General features: G+C 38.9%; 2 protein-coding genes across 3 annotated transcripts; both read left to right on the top strand.

The window, feature by feature from the left end:
- The first annotated feature begins 4,622 nt into the window (after positions 1–4,622).
- LOC127661904 (RNA-binding protein, mRNA-processing factor 2a-like) lies at positions 4,623–11,574 on the top strand. The gene is made up of 8 exons (XM_052152894.1): positions 4,623–5,119; positions 6,813–6,890; positions 7,195–7,233; positions 7,535–7,597; positions 8,101–8,251; positions 8,698–8,846; positions 10,522–10,594; positions 10,691–11,574. The coding sequence occupies exons 1-7, from the start codon at positions 5,066–5,068 to the stop codon at positions 10,585–10,587; spliced, it is 600 nt and encodes a 199-aa protein (XP_052008854.1). The 5' UTR covers positions 4,623–5,065; the 3' UTR covers positions 10,588–10,594; positions 10,691–11,574.
- A 2,939-nt stretch (positions 11,575–14,513) lies between these two features.
- Positions 14,514–22,815, top strand: LOC127661240 (cytoplasmic polyadenylation element-binding protein 1-like). Of its 2 annotated transcripts, XM_052151954.1 has the most exons (11): positions 14,514–14,739; positions 15,469–15,654; positions 16,398–16,609; positions 17,302–17,554; positions 17,766–17,879; positions 17,957–18,046; positions 18,519–18,655; positions 19,386–19,584; positions 19,690–19,784; positions 20,675–20,755; positions 21,641–22,815. In XM_052151954.1, exons 1-11 carry the CDS (start codon positions 14,655–14,657, stop codon positions 21,749–21,751), a joined length of 1,563 nt encoding a protein of 520 aa, XP_052007914.1. In that variant the 5' UTR covers positions 14,514–14,654; the 3' UTR covers positions 21,752–22,815. The 2 variants fall into 2 exon arrangements, with proteins under 2 accessions (XP_052007914.1, XP_052007862.1); XM_052151902.1 differs by lacking the exon at positions 14,514–14,739 and having other exon boundaries at positions 14,797–15,654.

Raw genomic sequence — 22,815 nt, 5'->3', positions numbered from 1 at the left:
ATATACTTTGTATTTAGATTACACCCAACGAAGAGAACAGCATTCTTGGAGAACTGGTACAGTCAGCTGACATAATGTGCAAAAATCTATTTTAGACTGCAATTGGGCTTAAGGCACAGAATAATATTAATAGTTTTTTTAGAATTACTGAATGGAGTGATTAGTCTGTCCATCATGTTCTTAATCAAACATTTCTCACATTGGACAGCCTCAGTTTATTCAAATGGTTCAAATTCGTCTGAACACATATATGGTTCACGTTTGCTTGTCTCAGTATGAGCTAAGCCCAATTATTTGAGATCTAGCACTGAAGAGCCTCTTTGAGAATTTGTTTTGTTTTGGCAGCCAGTCTAGGGACAAGGAACACAGCCAAAATGTTATGTTCCCATCCACTTTCCAGAGTATTTACCATTTCCGGTCTTGTTTTTTTTTTTTTTTTTTTGCCTACATATATTAAACAAATTTGTTAGACAACAGCTTGGCTGGGGTTACATTTTCTAAATACATGGAACATTTATGTAAGACACTGTCAAATCTCCATGAAATCAGATCCTAATTTGTCTCTCTGGGAAAGTAATGCCATTTGTTTCAACAGCATAACCTTTCGTGTGAATATTCCAGATTTAATCAGGAAACAAGGGATCACTTGTTAAAATATAAGAGAGCACTAAATGTGTTTTTTTACTTAAAAATGTATAATATGAGCAAAATAATCAATAGAAAAGTGCCCTGGTGAGAAAGATTTTAAATATAGATGCTTGGATCTAACAAAAAAAGTATCAAATATGATTTATATTTGTCTTTACAGGGTGCTTTCCTTTTATAGAAGCAAAAATACACTCACCTAAAGGATTATTAGGAACACCTGTTCAATTTCTCATTAATGCAATTATCTAATCGACCAATCACATGGCAGTTGCTTCAATGCATTTAGGGGTGTGGTCCTGGTCAAGACAATCTCCTGAACTCCAAACTGAATGTCAGAATGGGAAAGAAAGGTGATTTAAGCAATTTTGAGCGTGGCATGGTTGTTGGTGCCTGGCACGGGCCGGTCTGAGTATTTCACAATCTGCTCAGTTACTGGGATTTTCACGCACAACCATTTCTAGGGTTTACAAAGAATGGTGTGAAAAGGGAAAAACATCCAGTATGCGGCAATCCTGTGGGCAAAAATGCCTTGTTGATGCTAGAGGTCAGAGGAGAATGGGCCGACTGATTCAAGCTGATAGAAGAGCAACTTTGCCTGAAATAACCACTCGTTACAACCGAGGTATGCAGCAAAGCATTTGTGAAGCCACAACACGCACAACATTGAGGCGGATGGGCTACAACAGCAGAAGACCCCACCGGGTACCACTCATCTCCACTACAAAATAGGAAAAAGAGGCTACAATTTGCAAGAGCTCACCAAAATTGGACAGTTGAAGACTGGAAAAATGTTGCCTGGTCTGATGAGTCTCGATTTCTGTTGAGACATTCAGATGGTAGAGTCAGAATTTGGCGTAAACAGAATGAGAACGTGGATCCATCATGCCTTGTTGCCACTGTGCAGGCTGGTGGTGGTGGTGTAATGGTGTGGGGGATGTTTTCTTTGCACACTTTAGGCCCCTTAGTGCCAATTGGGCATCGTTTAAATGCCACGGCCTACCTGAGCATTGTTTCTGACCATGTCCATCCCTTTATGGCCACCATGAACCCATCCTCTGATGGCTACTTCCAGCAGGATAATGCACCATGTCACAAAGCTCGAATCATTTCAAATTGGTTTCTTGAACATGACAATGAGTTCACTGTACTAAAATGTCCCCCACAGTCACCAGATCTCAACCCAATAGAGCATCTTTGGGATGTGGTGGAACGGAGCTGCGTGCCCTGGATGTGCATCCCACAAATCTCCATCAACTGCAAGATGCTATCCTATCAATATGGGCCAACATTTCTAAAGAATGCTTTCAGCACCTTGTTGAATCAATGCCACGTAGAATTAAGGCAGTTCTGAAGGCGAAAGGGGGTCAAACACAGTATTAGTATGGTGTTCCTAATAATCCTTTAGGTGAGTGTAGATGGCAATAGATAGAGGAAATTATAGATTAAAACTGGGACTCTTGTGTTAGAGAGTTGCAAAGAAAGCTAAAGAACATCCTAATATCCTTTGGTCACAAGCTGCCATTACTTCAAGGGTCAAAAGAGTCTATCAAGAACTAAACAGGAAAAGGAATGTATTGTTCCAAGCATGACTCGCCATAATTCTGTTTGTGTTTGTTTTATCCAGTTCTGCGTCAACAATTGTTCCAGAGACTCTATGGCAGTGCTTTGTTTTTGTAGTGGCAAAAATGTCCCTGACTATGAGGCAATGAACTGTGGTGACTTTGTGTTTTAGGTGTTTGCCGTTTGTGTGTCATCGGCCATAAAATGACTGAGTAGGAGGGTTTCCTGAGACTGAAAAGTGTCTGTATCCCAGCTGGGCAAAGAGCTGATATTACAATGAGGAGACTCAGTGACCACTGTTTGTGGCTGCTGGTTATTCAGAATTGGAGTGATGACAGCACCAGAAACTTTCAGAAGGAGCAATATTTGTCTGTCTTGGAAAAATCATTTCACATTGAGAAAATCATATCAAAGAATTATTTGTTGTTAGGAGGCCTATTAATGTGAACGCACAGAAAAAACACCCACCATCACTTGTCAAATGAAATATCAATCAATATCTTTAAAGCTCCCAAAAACATAATCAGTGATAAAAGCTTGCCTAAAAGAGAATAATAATTGTATTTCCTTATTCAGACTTGAATGTCTCCTATGAGCTGAAAGAGGGAGAGCTGGAGTAATCGGTAGATATGCAGTGAGGCACAGAGGACGCAGGGAACACAAGCTAAGTGCTGTGGAGCCCTGTGACGCTGATACGATGGGACGGGGCCAGTGAGGCGTGAGGAGGAGGAGTGTGGATTGAGGTGGCTTTTGGGACAAAGGGCCTGCTCTTCTCCAATAAAACATGAAGGCCTCATTGCAGGAGTCTGGCCCCACTGTACATGCTTTGTGTTAGGTACTTCACCAATAAAAAGCAGAAAGCACGAAGTGGGATTTGGATCAACAATTCACAGAGAAATGTGCATCAATTTTGCTGTGATTATCTACACCTGTCACTAATATGATGACACTATATTATTTGCTTTGTTAAATCTTAAAGGGGATAGTTCACCCAAAAATGAAGCTTCCTTGATCATTTACTCACCCTCATGTTGATCCCAACTCATACGACTTGTGTTCTTCCACGGAACACACAAAAGGAGATGTTAGACAGAATGACAGCCTTCGTAACCATTCACTATCATTGTATGGAAAAAAATGCAATGCGAGTCAATGGATACTGAGGCTACAATCTGCCAAAATCTCCTTTTGTGTTTCACAAAAGAAAAAAAAATATGGGTTTGGAACAACATGAGGGTGAGTGAATATTTTTTGGGTGAACTGTCCCTTTAAGGTTAACAAGTGTTCTGATGAGCCTCAATAGTATTTAAAAGAGAATTAAATCTTAAAAATGTGTTTTAGACCTTTGGTTTGGAATGTCACTTTGCAATGTAATGTCTGAGACGAACACCAGCACCCTTCTGGCTGTGGTATGTCCACACTCAGCCAATCTGTCCACTTGTCATTCTTTAGGAGAACAACACTGATATGTCTATCAGTCCGTCCACTGTATAATCATCTTTGGCTCTGTGAACCTCAGTGCTCTGTGTGACTTATTTTTAAGGCCATGAGAACAAGACAAGAGGCATAAGTTACTATTAGAATGTGTGTTCATGGAAAAGCTGACATCAGAACAGGGTGGCCAATCCTAGTTTTTGTCAGTAAATGTGTTTTCATACGAACTTCAAACAATTTATTTGTACATTAAAGCTTTAAACACGTTCAGTTCAGAGCTTGGAACCGAATTTAGCCGTTACTGTAAGACAGGGCCTCAAACAAATGGAAGGTCTGTGTATAAACATCTGTAGGATTTATAAATAATTCATGATTCCCTTATGTACAATGGAATTAGAGAGGCCTGGCAAAAAGAATTTGTCTATATTTAGACAGATTGTACAAAGCAACACCGGGTCAATCAGTACAGAAGAGGACATGTTCTCGACATGATCACACAGGAAGTCGGCTTCTGCAAGCTCTTTTACTTTGTGCAACTATACACAATGTCAGGAAACTGGACAGAATTCCAATTTAAGATGCAAATAGTCTAACATAACATTTATGAACTTTATAATAATTGCCCATAGCATACATGTAGTGTATGGATGGTCCCTAATTCATCTTCATGCATTGTGTGTGTTAAAGGAAAAAGACAAGAAGCTTTCCCTTTAAACAGATGTTCCCATAATTGCATGCACTCAAATGTCAAGTTTATTTTTAGAATAGCTCCTAATAATCGTTTTTCAACAAACAAGTAAAGGATGTATGCCCTTTCACAAGTGCCCCCTAAAAGTAAGTTTATTTACACAGTTCTTATATCCCTTGGGTAAACAAATAAATCTGTCGTTTATGTATTTACTCTCAGAACTTCCTCCCAATATACTTGATATGAGATGTTTCCAATAATAAAAGGAGCTGTTCTAATTGGTCCGTACTTTCCCACGAAGGCGATGATTCACTAATAGAGGGGTTGGCTTCTCCACCAGCTGCAACCTTTCCTGGCCGTGAATGCTACTCACAATCTCGCCCCATCTCACTTGATGACCTAATTGGCTAGCAGGTTAACTATGGAACAGGTTTCACCCATGATCTCTGCTTTCTTTGACATTTAAATATTTTTAAAAAAGGGTAAATGTGAGCACCGCCGTTACTCTTAGTTTTTCTCTCCCCACCCCAACACACACTTTGCACTTCTTTTCACCGAGTCACCTTCGCTTCTTCAGTTCACCTGCCACTTTTGACACGAGCTCTCAAGTGTACTTGCACAAGTTCTGCTGCTGCTGAGTCCCGCACGGATCGCCATTAAGGTCTAGTCGCACTTTTGGACGCACTTCGACACTGAAAACGAAACTTCTGCCGGTGTCTCAAGTTAACTTTCAAGATGAGTATTAAATCTGACTCCGAGCCAAACAACAATGTCTCTATTGAAGAGGAGGTAAGAGTTTTGTGGCAGTGCCTGAGGTGTTGTTAAGAGAAACTTAATTGTTCGGTGTCTTATGGAGCCTAAATTCTTTTCAAACTTTTGAAATGTTTGGAAGGGAGCGTCTAAATCTCTCGACGTTTAATTGATCATTTCAGTTTGTTTATCTGGATGGTAGGCTACATGGGTTTTCGTTTGTACGCATGATTTCAAAATGATAAATTGCAGAAATTAATCGTAATAATTCTTATTTATTATACACAAATTATTAAATTATATTTTATATATATATATATATATATATATATATGGAGCAGTTTAACTCCAACGCCACAGTACATTTGCTTGCGTTAATATATATATATATATATATATATATATATATATATATATATATATATATATATATATATATATATATATATATATATATATATATATATATATATATGTATGTATATGAAGCAAAGTGTACTGTGATGGAGTTAAACCGCTCCATATCGCAACATTATTTTAAAACAAATTTCTAGGGAACTTTTTGTTGTATTCCTCTTTGGCAAAATTATTTTAAATGTGGTGGTAAAGTGCGCGTGCTCGTTCAAATCCATTGTCTTAAAAGCACCTCAATAAATTTAGTAATACGTTTTATGTCTTTAATTTATCACAGGAAAAAAATGATCTTCAGCCTCACTAATTTATAGTCAAAAATAATTGTATAATGATGCAGCATGTAACCTAATGTGGACATAACACGAGATATATATATATATATGTGTATATGTGCGCGCGTTTAATACAATGAACATAAAATTAAGCTTATAAATTGATGCATGCTCCACAGGTGTTTCTGTTCATTTTATAATTTAAATGGACTATGTCCAGATTGCAGGCCATTTTGATCCTCGTCACCACATCAGATCACACACATTTTGCAAAGTACTACTATTGGTTCTGGCTCCAGAATATATCATGGATTAATATAAGTAGCTCATAGGATAAAGACTATTGTCAGACTTGTAACACATCCTTCTACTTCGTTATAATAACCACAATTGAATATTATCCTTCATCTATGGAATGATTAAATTTATTAAACTTTGAATGTCATTTCAGTATCAGTGTACCTTTTGTATAAGATTAAGCATTAAGGTGAGGTGAGAGGTTATGGAGATGTGGTTGAGGGCTAAGGAATGTCATTGCGCTGTTGGGGTTGCTGCTGTGGTTTGGGGGGGAAGGAAGTGCTGTCCTGCTGTGCAATGTTGTTCATTGCTGTTCCACTGGCTGTCCATTGTGGCTTTGAACCTCCTAAGTCAAAAGCAAAGGGATGCACATTTGTTTGTTTCCATTGCAATTTAACCAAATGTGGCTGTACTTAACACTTTTCCAGCCAATCTTTGGTAGTTTCTATGGATTTGACCATTTAAATTGTCAGGATTTTATTGAATTGAGTTTTATTCAATAAAATAGAAATGGAGTTCTATTGCACCTAGCACAACTGCCCCCCCCCCCCCCACCCCCCTATTAGAGCTCACTATCTTTGTTAAAATGCTGACTTTGTTCTGATGGTCCTCGTTGGTGTGCTGATAGCATCTTTATGGTGTCTAACAACAAAAACTGATATCTAACTATTTTTAGGAATAAAATGTATCTATTCAATCTCATTTAATTTTGTTCCTTTCCCCCTTCTATTTCTGCATCTTATTTTCAGGTACGAACTCTGTTTGTCAGTGGTCTGCCAACAGATATCAAACCTCGTGAACTCTACCTGCTGTTTCGACCATTTAAGGTACAGACGTACAAAAAAAGGGGAGAGCAAGAAATGGGAAAAACCGTCTCATTGACTGTTAACTGTTTCCCTCGGAGTCCTTCTGTCTTAATTGAATTACATAATTATGCTCTTTTTGGGGGGGTAGTTTCGTTTATGAATTAAATTGAAGAATTGACATGTTTAACACTTGAGACATGCAGCTCATGTCACAAGTTTGCAGTGCATCCTCTGCAAAGTTAACTTCTGGGGCGTGCAGCAGGAATGTCTTCCTTTTCTAGCATGTGACTACACTGCTGCTAATTGGATTTCTTTTCCTTTTCAGGGTTATGAGGGTTCACTAATCAAGTTAACATCAAAGCAGGTGCGACATTGTTGGATATCACCGCTGAGTAGTTCTGTGTCTTGGGCCTAAATTCATTTCTCAAATTACTGTTTGAGTAGCTATGGAAATATCTATTGTTCTGTATTGCGCTAACACACAGTGATGGTTTATTAGTTGTAAACAAATGGAGGTTTGAAAAGGGTAATCGTAAGTGCTTGTCCCAAAGTTTATTGTAATTTTTTTTTATTTTCATATCTTTCATGGTTTAGGTAAAAATTAAACATTGTGCTTTTTAATGCAATGCTTTTGTCCATTTGATTGTTCTCTTTTTCTTTTCCAGCCTGTTGGGTTTGTAACATTTGAAAGTCGTTCTGGCGCTGAAGCTGCAAAAAATGCATTAAACGTAAGAACCCAGCCGTCCGTAAGCAATGGCTTGAATTATTGAAAATCGAAAGAAGCTCAGCTGGATTCATATTTGATGTGGTTGGTCTGTTCCGTATATACATTAGGAGCGTACCTTTTAGACGTGCAGTTTATACCACATATGGACATGACATAAGGACCTCTGATATCCTATCTGATTTAAGCCTCTATCCCATCTTTATGTAAATTTGGTTTATTTCAGCACAGGGCAAATGAGCATGAAAGGTTAATTCCAAGAATTTGATGAACGGTATAGGAGAATCGCTCTACAGTACTATAGTGTTTTCCTCTTGTCTTTAGAGTGTAGCATCTGTCTCTCTGGCCTGTTTAGTTAACCACTAGCTTTGCTGTTCAGTCACTGGTAGAAACGTTCACCTGCATGTGGGCACCAGCTTAAAACACACTGCACAGTAGACCAGGGTCTGTCAGGCAGGCACAACCCATCCCTATTACTCTATCCCCCTCCCCCCCTTGTGTCTCCAGGGGGTTCGATTTGACCCTGAAAACCCGCAGACCCTCCGGTTAGAGTTTGCTAAAGCAAACACGAAGATGGCAAAGAGTAAGCTGATGGGCACTCCGAATCCCACAAATTTCCACCCAGCTCTAGGAGCACACTTCATAGCACGGGACCCATGTAAGTTTACGGCTCACACGGTAGTTCACACACTGCAGAGAACGACAAGCACACACTTTGTAGCTATGCATCTTGAGTAGAGCTTAACGCAAGAACAACTAATCCACCTCCACATGCATGCATCATTAGCAAATGGCCTTTTCTGTTGTTATTTCTATTACACTAAAATTCAACATTAGCACTTCACATCTCATTCAACCTCCCTTCTGTTCCAAGCAAATTCACAAACATTTACCAGAGATCACAAAAGGTACCAAATACTCAAGTTTCTGCCTCTGCTTTTTGCATTTTTTGCCTTTTAAGAGTGTGAAGACATCTGAATTCTGAGTCTGACTATACAATTTATTGTCAAACACTGAGTTTGTGAGTTTCTTTGAATTGGAGATTTCAGGCATGTATGACATGCTGAGGTGTCCCTGAGGTGATGATTTGCTGTGCCTCCTCAGATGACTTGACTGGGGCAGCACTGATCCCAGCATCTCCAGAGGCCTGGTCACCTTACCCCCTCTACACCCCAGAGCTCAGCCCCGGCCTGCCCCACACTGCTTTCACCTATCCAGCAGCTGCTGCTGCAGCTGCTGCACTTCATGCTCAGGTGAGGCCATCTTTTTCTTTATATTCTTTGTATTCCCTTTATATTTTTTACCGAACTGGACAAAGCAACCATCTTTGCTGATTTATTGCAGATTGAGCCCTTATACAGCAGGGGTGGGGAAAGTCCGGCCTCAGGGCTGTATAAGGCCCACAAGGTCATTTGAGAAATAATTTGAAAGCAAAAAAGTGGCATTTATTCAATTAACCTGAAGAGAAATTCCTTCAAATGTTTAAAAATATTTTTTAATAACACAATATTATATAGACAGACTTTTTGGTGTGTAAACACGTTACGGAATGCGTATATTAATTTCAACCCACAATCAGAAATTGCAAGCAATTGTATGGCCCATGAATAATTGTGTAAATGCTTAAATGGGGGGTGGTTCCCCATCCCTGTTTTACAGAGACTACATTGTAGATTCAACCCTTGGACATGCGGTATTCTTATTGAGATCACATATCTTGCCTTTTGACTTATGCACTTTTATAGAAGACCTTCTTTGGGGTTAGTTTGTCTCTTTAAATTCTCCCTGCAATTAGTATGCTATGTTACCATGAATTAAAACATCTGCTGAATGGCTAGTGAACTGAAAAAAAAACAATTTGATTATAAATTTTTTTACTGAAAACTAAAATATACTAAGCCGAAACAAAGGTGCAGTGACCAAACCATTTCATTCTGTGAGATTTACAAAACAAAATGTATAGCATTAACTTTATGATGTTCCATCAGTCACAAACATACAAAAGTCCATACTTGAACATTTTATTAAATGTATTTAATTTGGATTTTACATAATGTGGTGGTGAATCACAATTCACACCCAAACATGATTGTGAAATCTTCATGTGTGGTTTTTTTTTTTTTTTTTGCAATATAATTGAGGCCTTAACCACCATTACTAAAAATGTATTTTATTTGAAAGATTAGTGACTTAAGGATTGTGTATTTCTAGACCATATCTGTTGAAATTAGTCTGCTTAAGTCTTGGTGGATGTTAGTTTACTGGTTGTAGTATTTCTTGAGGGTCTCACTGAAGACTCAAGTCTGGCAACCATTTTGCAGTGCCACAGTTATTTTATTTATTATTTTCAGTTTGGTTAATTTAACATCCTTCTCTGAATCCTCCGTTTTAATTGTATAATCTCAAACAAAAACACAGGTATTAGGCTTTCCAATTTTCTTGGAAAATTGCTTGTGTAGAGTTCATCTATTTGATTTGATGGTAATGTGTTTTGGGTAGAAGGGAAGCAATTTCTTCACTCAGTCACTCAATACTAACATGTTTTCCAGATAAGTATAGGCTATTTAATTGTCATGTAAAGGAGAAAGTGATGACTAATTGGCTTGGCATAAAAGGCATGCTGGAGTTTGAAGTATTCATGAAAGGAAACTGTCAGCTGTGACCGCTCTGGTCTCGTGCCAATGAATTGTGAAGATTGCCTTTGCTTTGTCGCAAGTTTTCCTCAAAGGGTTTATAGTCAAGCCTTAAGCTAACAAACAGGTGATTTTAAATATGTCAGTTTATTTAAATAAATTTATGCAATTGATGGATAAAATTAACTAGGTGTCAATTCTGAAATTAATTTGGATAAATCAGATTTAGGCTGCTGGAGACACAACATTGCTGATGGGAGTTAAATATATTTTTGTTCAATCCATTTTCCTTTAGATGCGCTGGTATCCCTCCACATCAGAGTCATCCCAGCCTGGATGGAAATCACGGCAGTTCTGTTAAATACCTAGTGAGGATATTACCCCTCCATTTAACACTTTGTGCTTCATGTTAATGAAATGTATTGAAGTCATTTTAATGTGTTCTTTTTCATATTCCCTTTCAGGTGTGCAATATTTTTTTTTTTTTTTTTTTTTCTCTCCAAATGCAACCTTCCACCTAAAATCAGTACAGTTCGTTTGAACTTTTGGTTTTTGGATGTATTGACTCCTTTGGAATTGGGCAATGAAGATGATATTTGCTAGACAAGTCATATTGCCAACTGCATACAATGAGGCATATTAATGGTTCAGTAGACTTTAGATCTTAATGGATCAGATTCTTGAGTTTTGTTTTCTTTTTTTTTTTTTTTTTTTCTTCAGTATATGGGATATGAGACAATCAAGTGACATGCAGACATTGAGCATGAAGTGTAGCTCTGTGCATTGTAGTATATTTCTTGCTCCCATGACCGGTGTCGCCTTGTTAATTTTCTCCTATTTATATATTGTGATCTTTAAAGTTGCATGCAAAACAGTGGCCAACTCGTGTTTGGATGGGTAATGTGAGGTCTAGACAGCCAAGCAGATGGTTTTCCATTGTAACACATCATGGAGGTTCTGAATTTACAAAATATGACGTGACTCAATATTGTGTTTTCGGGGGTAAGAGTTTGTGCAATTATGTAATCTGTATAAGATATTTGTAACTAATTTGTGTTCTGTGTTTGTGTCAGTGCCCATTGTAGCAGTTTCTGAGGCTAAGTTGTAATTTTTCTTTGATTTGACTGTCAGTGTGGCACAAAACTAACAGTATGTGGATGGCAGATTTGTCTGCTAACATTAAATTGCTGTCAAGTTAATACTATGAATATAAAAATACAGTAGGAATTTTAATGTGGGTATAGTAATGGTTTATTCTGACATTAAAAATGTATTTGTAAAAATAGTTTGGTGAAAAAAAATATATACCATTTGTATGAGATCGTATTAAAATGGAAATGCATTAAAATGTCTAGTTGTTATTTTGAATTCTTAGGTCATACGTTCATCTACAAGATTTTAAACTGTGGAATAATATATTTGTTTCAGTACAGGTTATTTATACCGTCACATCACATTGAATCAAATCTCTAGTAACATTCTGCTTGAACGCAAGCAGAATTCAAGATATGATCGGTGCTGCCCTCTAGAGGATGTTATTCAGTCGATATACAAATTGATGTCCAGCCAGATGCAAGTAAACACTGCTTTTCACGTCTATGTATTGGTTACTGTATGTTTGGTCTGCTGATTCCAACTTTGAGTTGTATGTGGCAAAAGGCCCAATTTCTAAATACTGCTGGCCATGGTCTGATTTCTACCAATAAAATAATTTGACCTGGCATATCTGAAAGAAAATACAATGCCACAGTCTCATTGGTAGACCTAATAAAATGGCAAAGTCAGTCATAAGCCTTATGTTACTTAGTTTAGGATCTAAAGAGCTCTCTGAAAGCCCTAAAATGCAAAATAAAAATGGGGATATTCACTTTTTTATTTTTTTGGCTTCAGTCTTGTTTTTGTGGTTTTCTGTGTAAACACGTGCACACACAAATAATCCACATGACTCCAGTGGTTAAATTATGGTTGTTTTTTTTTACTATAAATTTCCACAAACTTTCATAGTCTTTCAAATTTTGAAATGGAAAGTGGAGATTTATATTTAAAAAGAGCTTGTTTCTCACCCACATCTTTTCAACTTCTGAAGATACAGTGCATCCAGAAAGTATTCACAGCAAAAACTTTTTCCACATTTTGTTATGTTACATACTCCAAAATTGATTAAATTCATTTTTTTATAAAAAAAAAAAAAAAAAAAATCACACTCCTTTGGTGCCAAAGGTGCTTCAAAGTATTGAGCAGTTACAGCCTCTAATCTTTTTGTGTATGATGCTACAAGCTTGGCACACCTATTTTTGGGCAGTTTCTCCCATTCTTTGCAGGATCTCTCAAGCCAGATCCGGTTGGATGGGGAGCGTCGGAGCACAGCCATTTTCAGATCTCTCCAGAGATGTTCAATCGGGTTCAAGTCTGGGCTCTGGCTGGGCCACTCAAGGACATTCACAGAGTTGTCCCATAGCCACTCCTTTGTTATCTTGGCTGTGTGCTTAGGGTCGCTCCCCTGATTGCTCCGTTTGGCCGGGCGGCCAGCTCTAGGAAGAGTCCTGGTGGTTCTAAACTTCCATTTATGGATGATGGAGGCCACTGTGCTCATTGGGACCTTCAATGCTGCAGAAATGTTTCTGTACCCTTCCCCAGATCTGTGCCTTGATACAATCCTGTCTCGGAGGTCTACAGACAATTTCTTGGACTTCATGGCTTGGTTTGTGCTCTGACATGCAATGTTAACTGTGTGACCTTATATAGACAGGTGTGTGCCTTTCCAAATAATGTCCAATCAACTGAATTTACCACATTTGGACTCTAATCAAGTTGTAGAAACATCTCAAGGATGATCAGTGGAAACAGGATGCATCTGAGCTCAATTTGGAGTGTCATGGCAAAGGCTGTGAAAACTTATGTATATGTGATTTATTTTTATTTTTAATAAATTTGCAAAGATTTCAAACAAACTTCTTTCAAGTTGTTATTATGGGATATTGTTTGTAGAATTTTGAGGAAAATAATGAATTTAATTCATTTTGGAATAAGGCAGAAACATAACAAAATGTGGAAAAAGTGAAGCGCTGTGAATACTTTCCGGAAGGACTGTATGGATCTCTTTCCGGAAGGACTTTATGGATCTTACCACTGAAGTTGTATGTATAAATTTTTTGCTGCCATTATATGATTGTTTGGAGCTTAAATGTCTGGTCACCATTCACTTGCATTGTAAGGACCAACAGAGCTGAGATATTCTTCTAAAAATCTTCGTTTGTGTTTGGCAGACGAAATAAAGTCACACATCTGGGATGGCATGATGGTGAGTAAAGGATGAGATTAGTTTCATTTTTTGGGATGAACCACCCCTTTAAAGCCTCCTCCCTTATTACACCTGCGTCTAGCTTTTTTTTTAGACGCCACATCTTGTATATAATTACAATATTAATTATAATGAATAATAATAATTATTATTATAATAAAATAATAGTAATTAATATTTATGTTTCTGGCCATCTAAAGGACGAAACATGTTGCTTTGTTATAAATAAATTACTTAATGGGAGTTCGTCGCTTTATTGAAAAATGACGTCCACTTAAGTGTCCTCCCACCTCATGAATAATATTAATATTTGACCTGTGATTGGTTACTTTAGGGAAGAAATAGATCCCAGGGCAGAAGTGGATAACCCGAGCACAGGTGTTATAAATGAAAGCAAATTTTACGTCGAGAAGTAGACTTTAGGAGAGTTAACTTGGTTTTTGTTTTTGATATATTTGTTTGACAGTTCTACTATGGCGTTTTCCCTGGTGAGTAGTTTAGAAAGACAAAGCCTGCCAATTCGGCTCTTAATCACTTTTTTTCAAATAAACCATTGGGTTTGTGTGTACGAAATATGTGTATTTTGTTTGTGCAATTGGTTTGGCCTACCTTTTATCTTTACGCTTTACTTCAGTGTTTGAGCACGTATTCCCGTTTTGTTGGACATTAAGTCATTGTGTATCATCTGCAATAATTGTTTACTTGGGCATTGAGCTGCATTTTTAAATACGGTTTGCATCGTTTAGGATTCTCCGAGCCAAGCATTGACTGCTTTGATCAATTTAGCACCAGGCATGATTATGGGGCTCTCGTCGATTGCAATTTCATACACCTGAATAACGTGATCACACTATTAAAACTCCCTCAGATATTCATGAAATGGTTTCGTAAATATCTTATAAATTGTTGGTGTGTGTGTGTGTGTGTGTGTGTGTGTGTGAGACCAACAATTTAATTGAGGAAAAAGGGCAGGAGAAGGCCTGTGACTTTCCACCACAGTAGTGAAAGATGGACCATTATCCTATGTATCTGTTTTGTTCTCACAGAGAGAAAATCCCAGACTTAACTGCCTGGACTCAGACATTCCAGCTCTGTCTACATGCAGCTATGCAGATGCGTTCTGCAGGATGAACACAATGCTGGGCAATTCACTGGACCTCAGTGGGGTGTGCACGACTCCTACTGCCAAGAGCAAGCCAGATTTCTTTAATGGTAAATTTTACTGTTTGTGCATAATCTATCTGTTAATCTTTACTGTTTCAGCTATTAAGACTCGAGTTAATTCTGTTCTTCATTAGTGTTTAACAAACATCCATGCAGATACAATACAGATATATCCACGTTAATCTGTGCATGCAAGTACTGTTTGTACTTGCATGCTTTGGCCCTACTTTCAAGCATCATATACTGTACATGCACAGGGAATCGTTACAGCACCGGTCATGCAGGCGATACTGGGGATGCTGAATCAGGGCTGGATTAAGCAGTTGGATGCTATCCAGCTCTGCATGAGCAGCCCAGTTTGCTACTTCAGCTATTTGGCCAATAGCAACAGTCCTGTGATTCACTATAGTTCTATCACTTAGCCTGCAGCTAGCAATCTTGCTCTCCCTGCCACCTCGAACAGGAGCCAGAGGCGGGAGGGGTGCTGCCTCTTTGCAGGAGAATTTGTCCGGGATGCTCGGTGGTGTGGCATCAGAGTAGGCCAGAGACTGATGTCATTCGCAAGGGGCTGTGAGGGCAGCAGCGCCTCGGTCACATGCAGGGTGGGTCGTCTCTGCGGAGAGGTGCTCCTGTGTGGTTTAGCCAGGCTGAGGGTGGAAAGCAGTGATTTATCAGTATCTAGAGAATCAGTGCTTTCTCGAATCTGCATGCCTTTTATTCCCACTGCAGATGCAGAGTTGCCAAATATTGTGTGTTATTTCTGGACACATTTTACAGATCGTCCGGACTCGGACCTGTCTGCGGTCCGAAGCAGGATGCTTTTTCCCAGCAGTGGCCAGGATTCGTCCAGGGGTCTGCCCGATATCAATAACTGGGGTCTGGGCCTGCAGTCCCTCAGCCTGTCTGACTGGGAGAGACCGTGGAGCAGCCATGATACTGAACCTTCACAGAACACATCCTCTCGTGAGTGAATTGTTTTTTTTTTATTTTTTATTTAAGGGATATTAACAAAAAGTGTATTTACTTGCCCTCATGATGTAACAAACTTGCATGACTACCTTCCTACACAAAAGGAACATAAAAGTGTTTGACAAAATGACAAGGCTGCGTTGAATGTGAACGGTGACTGAAACTTGACATGCTGCCTAACTATTTTTTTTATTTTATTTTCTCCATGTATGTCAAGATTTGGAGCAACGTGAGGCTGAGTAAATTACTTTTAAGAACTTTTCTCTTCGAACTCGATGTGCAGATAGAATAAAGTGCTGCACACAATTAATTCTCGTATGATCTGGCTCAATCCCTATTTGGTCTTTTTTTTTTTTTTTTTTTTTTTTTATAAACCATTTGATAAAATGGTTTAAATGTAGTATGGAGCTGCATGCAGTAGTAATGACAAGTCGGTTTTCTTGTTCGTTACGTCTATCTATAATGCTAGCAAAATTAAACCTATTTTTGCTGGGTCTGTAGTGAGTCAGAGCCTTTTGACTTGTCACATTCTCAGCCTGCCTCATGCATGGTCTATACTTATTAGTACAGCTGCAGTAAGGGAGCTGTCCTTTGTTTTTAGGGTCTTTGAAGTGCGTTCATTTTTGCTGTGAAGATTTAGGAAAATAGAATGATCTTGGCCATTTTTTTTATTTGATTTTTGTCTTTTTTTTTTTTTTTTACCCCCACCATTTTATTCTAACAATTCTCCCTTTCAGTGCAAGAGATATTGGGTACTTCCAGCCAGCGCTCAAACACGCTTCCAAGCTACTCCAATGACTCCTCCATTGGTGCCACAGACTTCCTAGAGAAGTTTCCAGGTATGGCACGGTTAAATTCTCAGTCTTTCCTGGACTCTCACTCCATCAGCCCTGTGGACTCTGAGACCAGCGGCTTCAGCTCTGGTTCTGATCACCTCTCCGACCTGCTGGTAAGTGTTGGCCACTTTAGGCATCCTGAATGAGCAATCCAGAAGTTCTAGAGTAGTGACACTGGTGAAATGCTTTTGTTAGTGTGGATTTATACGGGTCAATTTCTTTTGTCCAGATCTGTTAAGTTACTCAGAAATAAATGTAATTCACGCCCATACTGGGCATATTTTCAATTTCGGAGATGATTGATATTTTCTGGGGCTTATGCTGTAGTGGTGTATCTGTCCAGATTTGATAAAAATAAATTACACATGCCAACATTTAACAATTCCAGCTTTTAATGAGGCTTTAGTAGTGCAGACTAATTATTTCTAACTGAAGTGAATTTGTTTTTTGAGAAGTTTACATTTTGGTGGGAAATTATTTAAATATTAATTGCATTGCCCTCTAGGAAGACCTCTTGTTTGGGGGGGGGGGGAAACAAAAAAAAAACTTAACTGAGAGAATCTTGTTTGACTTGAGATTAAATGTGAAGTTGATACAAAATCTGACATTTTGACATTGTGGATTATTTGTTCAGGTCATGTAGTGTAACCCTGAAGAAACTTCTTGATATTCCTGACTCAAATGTATTTTTTATTTTTTTTCTCAAATATAGAGTTCATCACCTTGGATGATCCTTTATATTTATTTTGTCAGTGACTTTTCTAATTGGCTGGCTAGCTAACTTTCTATTTTCCTCTCTTTGTAGTCATCTTTGAGGATCTCTCCAACTGTGCCCTTCCTTATGTCCAGTATGCAAAGGGATCCGCTTAAGCTAGCTCTGAGCTCTCGTTTGGACTACAGTGGCTCTTCCCTCACTCCACCACCCAGTGCCACCCCAACGGGTGGTCTGTCCCACCGCTGGCCTGGTGCCTCCATCTGGCCCAACTGGGACCTGATGAAGACCCCTGAGAGCCCCTTTAGCATTGAAAGAGAGGCCTGGCTTCACAGACAGGCAGCCTGTATGGCTTGTTTAATAATACTAGATTTCATAAATGCATTGATTATTCTTCACCTTCCCATTGAAGTTTTAAACCATTCACCACACTGAAAGTTAAAATCCATCCAAACCAGTTGCTGCAGTTCATTATGATATGTGTAATGTTTCAGTCAATGCATGATGCAGGTGTATAGCTTTGTGTTTTGCCCACCTTTTGAATTTGTGTTCCATAGCAATTAATGAAGCTACATTCACATGGAGTGGACAGCTGCCTCCCAGACACTACCAAACCCCCATCTACTCCTGCAAGGTCTTTTTAGGCGGTGTTCCCTGGGACATTACAGAAGGTCATCTGAGCCTACAGTTTAATACCATTCCATAGCCCTGTCATGTTTGTTAATGGCTCTTCTCTTTGTGTCCCCAGTTGGCTTGATCAACACTTTTAAATGCTATGGCCCTCTAAGTGTAGAGTGGCCAGGTAAGGATGGCAAGCACCCTCGCTGCCCTCCGAAAGGTAATATGCCCAAAGGTAATGCTGAAAGGGTAGGATACTACTTTCATTACAGCTCTGTGGCAAGATGGTGTGGTGAATTGCACAATTTCTTGGTGAATACAAGATTTTATGCACGTGGTGGTATTCGTTCAAGGATTTAAGGAAAAGCTAACACTTGTGTTTTTTTTTTTTTTGTTTTTTTTTAAATTTGCAATTGACTACGCCGTTTTAGCTTTTTGTAGACTGATTTTAGTTGGTTATTGCACTATAGAAAACAAGGGCAACTTCATTTACATTTTAGAAATTTGTTAAACCAAATGTGTAAACGCAGTCATTTTAAAATGCAAGGGACTCCATGGTTATTGTAGAACACTAGAGGGCATCATTCCATACTGTTCATGCTGTTGAAAGGCATTGAACTAGTGATTTCAACATGTAGGGGAACAGAGACCTGTATATGTTGAAATTTATCTATGCATGTCTTGTCTTTCAGGTTACGTGTACTTGGTGTTTGAGTCCGAGAAGTCTGTGCGTGCCCTGCTCCAAGACTGCACTGAGGACCTACTTCATCCTGAGGGTTACAGCGAATATTACTTCAAAATGTCTAGCAGGAGAATGCGCTGCAAAGATGTAAGCTTCTTTGGACTTGATGTGTGTTTGTATCCTTGTATTTTCAGTTAATTACATTTTGTAATTTGTGCAAATATGTTGAAATTGAGGCTTTTTGTCAAGTTTTGGTTTTAGTTGTATTTGTGGGAGATTGTAATGGAATCACATCAAGTTACCACAACTTCTACAATAAACCGAAATCTGATTTACTTGAGCTTCTTCAGATGGTCTTAACAGGGGGTCCATGAACATTAGTGGTCTGTGGTGGTACCGGAGGTGGTCTGAAAATAATTTTGATCCACCACTGGCACTTGTAGTAATCACTCACATGTGAGCAATTAGCTAGAGATGAGCGAATACATTTTAATCTGTTGACATTCCTTTCACCTGCATGCCAAAACTCCCTTTTTAATCCTTTCTTTTATTCATGCATCCGGCTGTTTTTAGTTTTGAACTGATTGGAACGCAAAACACTAAAGTGTGGTGAAACTGAACTAGTCAGCAGAAGCATGCAGCGTGGACAAAGCATTTATGCGCGTATGCTCATCGCGAGCCGCTCAAAGCACAACACGTGTTGCCAACAATAGGCGTAAGGGGCAACACAATTTTAAACTATGTAATGGGGGTCCTGGCTCCATCTCTCTACCCACCAAGCCGTCCTTTGTCTGAAAATTGTTTAACACCCCTATGTTTAAACATTCGATCTTGATCTGTTATATTATGCTAACCTCCCATCTCTTGTGATCCTCAGGCACAGGTGATTCCTTGGGTGATCTCTGACAGTAACTTTGTGAGTTGCCCCTCTCAGAGGTTGGACCCTCGGAATACTGTGTTTGTAGGAGCTCTGCATGGCATGCTCAATGCTGAAGCCCTGGCCAGTGTCATGAATGATCTGTTTGGTGGAGTTGTGTATGCAGGCATTGACACAGACAAGCACAAGTACCCAATTGGTATAACCATAAATGTAGCTCTTTGTTGATAATGTTGTCTCAACTGAAATTACTTCAGAATTGTGATTTTAAAAAACGTTTTTGACACTTTTTCGATTTCTCCAGGCTCTGGGCGTGTAACCTTTAACAATCAACGCAGTTACCTGAAAGCTGTTAGTGCTGCATTTGTTGAGATCAAGACACCCAAATTTACAAAGAAGGTAAATCTGTCAACTAAGTTGATGTTTGTACTATCTTTTTAATTACAACTTTACTTATTCTGTAGTAAAGTGTTCTGGTATGTTTGGAATGGCATAATGAGACTTGCTGCACTGTTCTTTTTAAAGAGTTTCTGTATGTGGGGTCTCATGAGCTTACTACATTGTATAATGTAGAGCAGGGGTGCCCAATACGTCGATCGCGATCTACCAGTCGATCGCAAAGGCAATGCTGATAGATCGCACAAAATTTCAATGTACTTTCGATAAATTTTAATAAAAATAAATATAATGTCTTTCCTTCTAGTTTCTGTCTGACTTGCGCGAAATTGCGACGCTACTGCCCGGATTAGCTACTGTCTGATTCCATTCAGTTTTGCCTAATCCGGGCAGTAGCATCGCAATTTCGCGCTACGTTTCAGAAGTCCTTGGGAGGCGCGTATGCGCAAACCTAGTTGTCATGGCAACTGAATAAACAAAACCTCGCCTGGTCAATATTTACTCCATCAGAATAAGGTAAATGCCCTGACTATTGTAATCTATTGTGCTGTAGGTGTTTTGGGTTTAGTGTTAAAACTAAATATCAACATTGAACATTATTATATATTTTTTTATTAATTAGATGATGAATTGAATAAGAATTCAATTCTTATTTTAAATGAAACTGTTTTTTAGTTGGTAGATCTTGAGTTTGTCATTTAAAAGTAGATCATCACACAAGTGTGGGCACCCCTGATGTAGAGATTGGATGTCTCATTGGTGCCTCAATTTGAGAGAAATTGTATCCCTTTTATTTTTGCCAACTGTATATAGTACTAGCTGTATGGTGTGTCTCTTAGCAAGAGTACGCTGTTCCAGATATGCCGTTCATGGTAACTGGTTTTCTTTTGTAGGTTCAGATTGACCCGTACTTGGAGGATGCCATCTGTCAATCATGCAGTCGTGAGCCTGGGCCATTCTTCTGCAGGGACAAGGTGAGTTACAAAGGCTGTGCTTCTGTATTATATTAAGATTTTATTAGTGCATGTCTCATGAGGGATTTTTTTTTTTTTTTTCTTCTCTCTCCCCCCCCCTCTATCAAATTCCGATACCTGAACTCTGTCAGCCAAACCCAATACTTTTTTTTTTTTTTTTTCCCTTCCCTTCTGGGGATTGAGCAAAGCAGTGTACAACTCGCCATGTGCCCCACCGAGTGCAAACCACATAGCGACCATGAGGTTATCCCATATGAATCTACCCTCTCTTGCAACTGGGCCAATTTAAGCAACCTGGCTGGAGTCACGTGGCACGCTCTAGGATGCGAACTCCAAGGGTTGTAGTCAGTGTCTTTACTCTTGAGCTACCCAGCTAATGCTAAAACTCTCATTGAGCTGTGGTGTTTTAAAATCGGCATTATAGTCATTTTAGGGTTTGCCATTTACATCGTCATGGCAGCGGAGTTTCAAAATTGGCTGTAACCTTACACCAAAAAGGTTGGCAAGCTCTTATCATACAAATGTTAACGGTTTGTCTTTTGGCTATACTTGTACAAGTATTTTAATGTTAAAGATGTTCATCAAAACAGAATTTAAGATTTTTAGGATTTCATTTCAGGCCTCCTTTTAACCAATGCTAGTGTTAAAAAGAAATTGGCCCCATTCACTTCAATTGTAAGTGCCTCACTGGAACCCAGGTGTTTTTTTTTTTTTTTTTTTGAAGTTAACTTTCATTTTAACACACTGTGATTTGGATCTGGCTCATCAGACTGCTACCTGAACTGGTAAAAAAAAAAGTATGGAGCGGATGGTGATCAAGGTTTCGGATTGGTGAATCTAACTGTAAGGGCACTAAATTTAACCTATGATCTCTCATCCCTTCAGACCTGCTTCAAATACTACTGTCGCTCCTGCTGGCATCGTCAGCATTCCATGGACATCCTCAGTAACCATCGCCCTCTGATGAGAAACCAGAAGAAGCGGGACGCCAACTGAAGCCTTGCATGGCAGCACAATGCCTCAGCCTGGTCCTCCATTTGCGCCTGCTCCACTGGGGCACTGCTCGAGAGTTGGCCCCCACCCCTCCCAGGAGTTTGGGTATGGGAAAGCACTGTAGAAAGTTAACGATTGCACTTTTTAGTTTGGCTTGTTCACTTTGGCACTGTACACCGTGAGATGGGTTAGCTGGGGCCCAAGGATGGGAAGACCTAGAGTTTTTGACTAAGTTGAGATTCAGGCCATGTTTTTTTTTTTTTTACATTGGTTGCTATTTGGTTTTGGTAAAAATCATTCTAACGTCTCATTGTTTAACAGATCGAAGCCATACAGTGCCTTTTTTTGCTAATGTTTTTTACTTTCTTTTTTTGAGACGCAACTAAAGTCAGATTTTCATCAACACTACAGTTTTAGTTTCTCAGATTTTTACATGAACCATTTTTAAGGTATGGCATGGAAAAGGTTGAACGACAATCTACCTGGCGGCTTTTTAATTTTGCGGGGGTTTTTTTTTTTTCTTCTGTTTGGTGTTTTTGCCTTATCGGACCTATTCTGTTTGGTAGAACGAGGTTTGCGCATAATCCTGCAGATCTAGTTGCCAATTCAGATCATTTTCAGTGCGTGCCTCCACTAGGCATTGCTTTTACTGCTCTTGATCAGATTTCAAATCAACTTGTATTAATCCAGAATGAGAGTGGCCATCGACTGCACATAGTTTTATTGCACTTTTTAATTTGCACTTTGTAAAGGGGTAGGTTTTTAATCTCTTGTATTGTACATCAGCAGGTTTTATGGGTGTGAGCCCAAATGACTGCTTGAATTTAAAACCATAGACTTCCCAAGAATGTACCAAGAGCCTTGGCAGACTAAATGCATATGTCACTTTATTCCATCCTCTACTATTTGTCTGAATGGATAACATTACTTTTCAGAACTGAAATTGTCCTCTCCTTGTCATGTGCATTCCATGCAGAGCTATTTCATAAGCTCCTCTGTCACTCTACCTCATTGTTGTCTGCCAAGTTTGCTTACAAATGTGAAGTTCGATTTTTGAATGGGCACAA

This window comes from Xyrauchen texanus, chromosome 1 (assembly GCF_025860055.1).
Source record: "Xyrauchen texanus isolate HMW12.3.18 chromosome 1, RBS_HiC_50CHRs, whole genome shotgun sequence".
Taxonomy (NCBI): Eukaryota; Metazoa; Chordata; class Actinopteri; order Cypriniformes; family Catostomidae; genus Xyrauchen; species Xyrauchen texanus.
The sequence above is the reverse complement of the archived record's forward strand: the minus strand, read 5'-3'. Positions and strand labels throughout refer to the sequence as shown.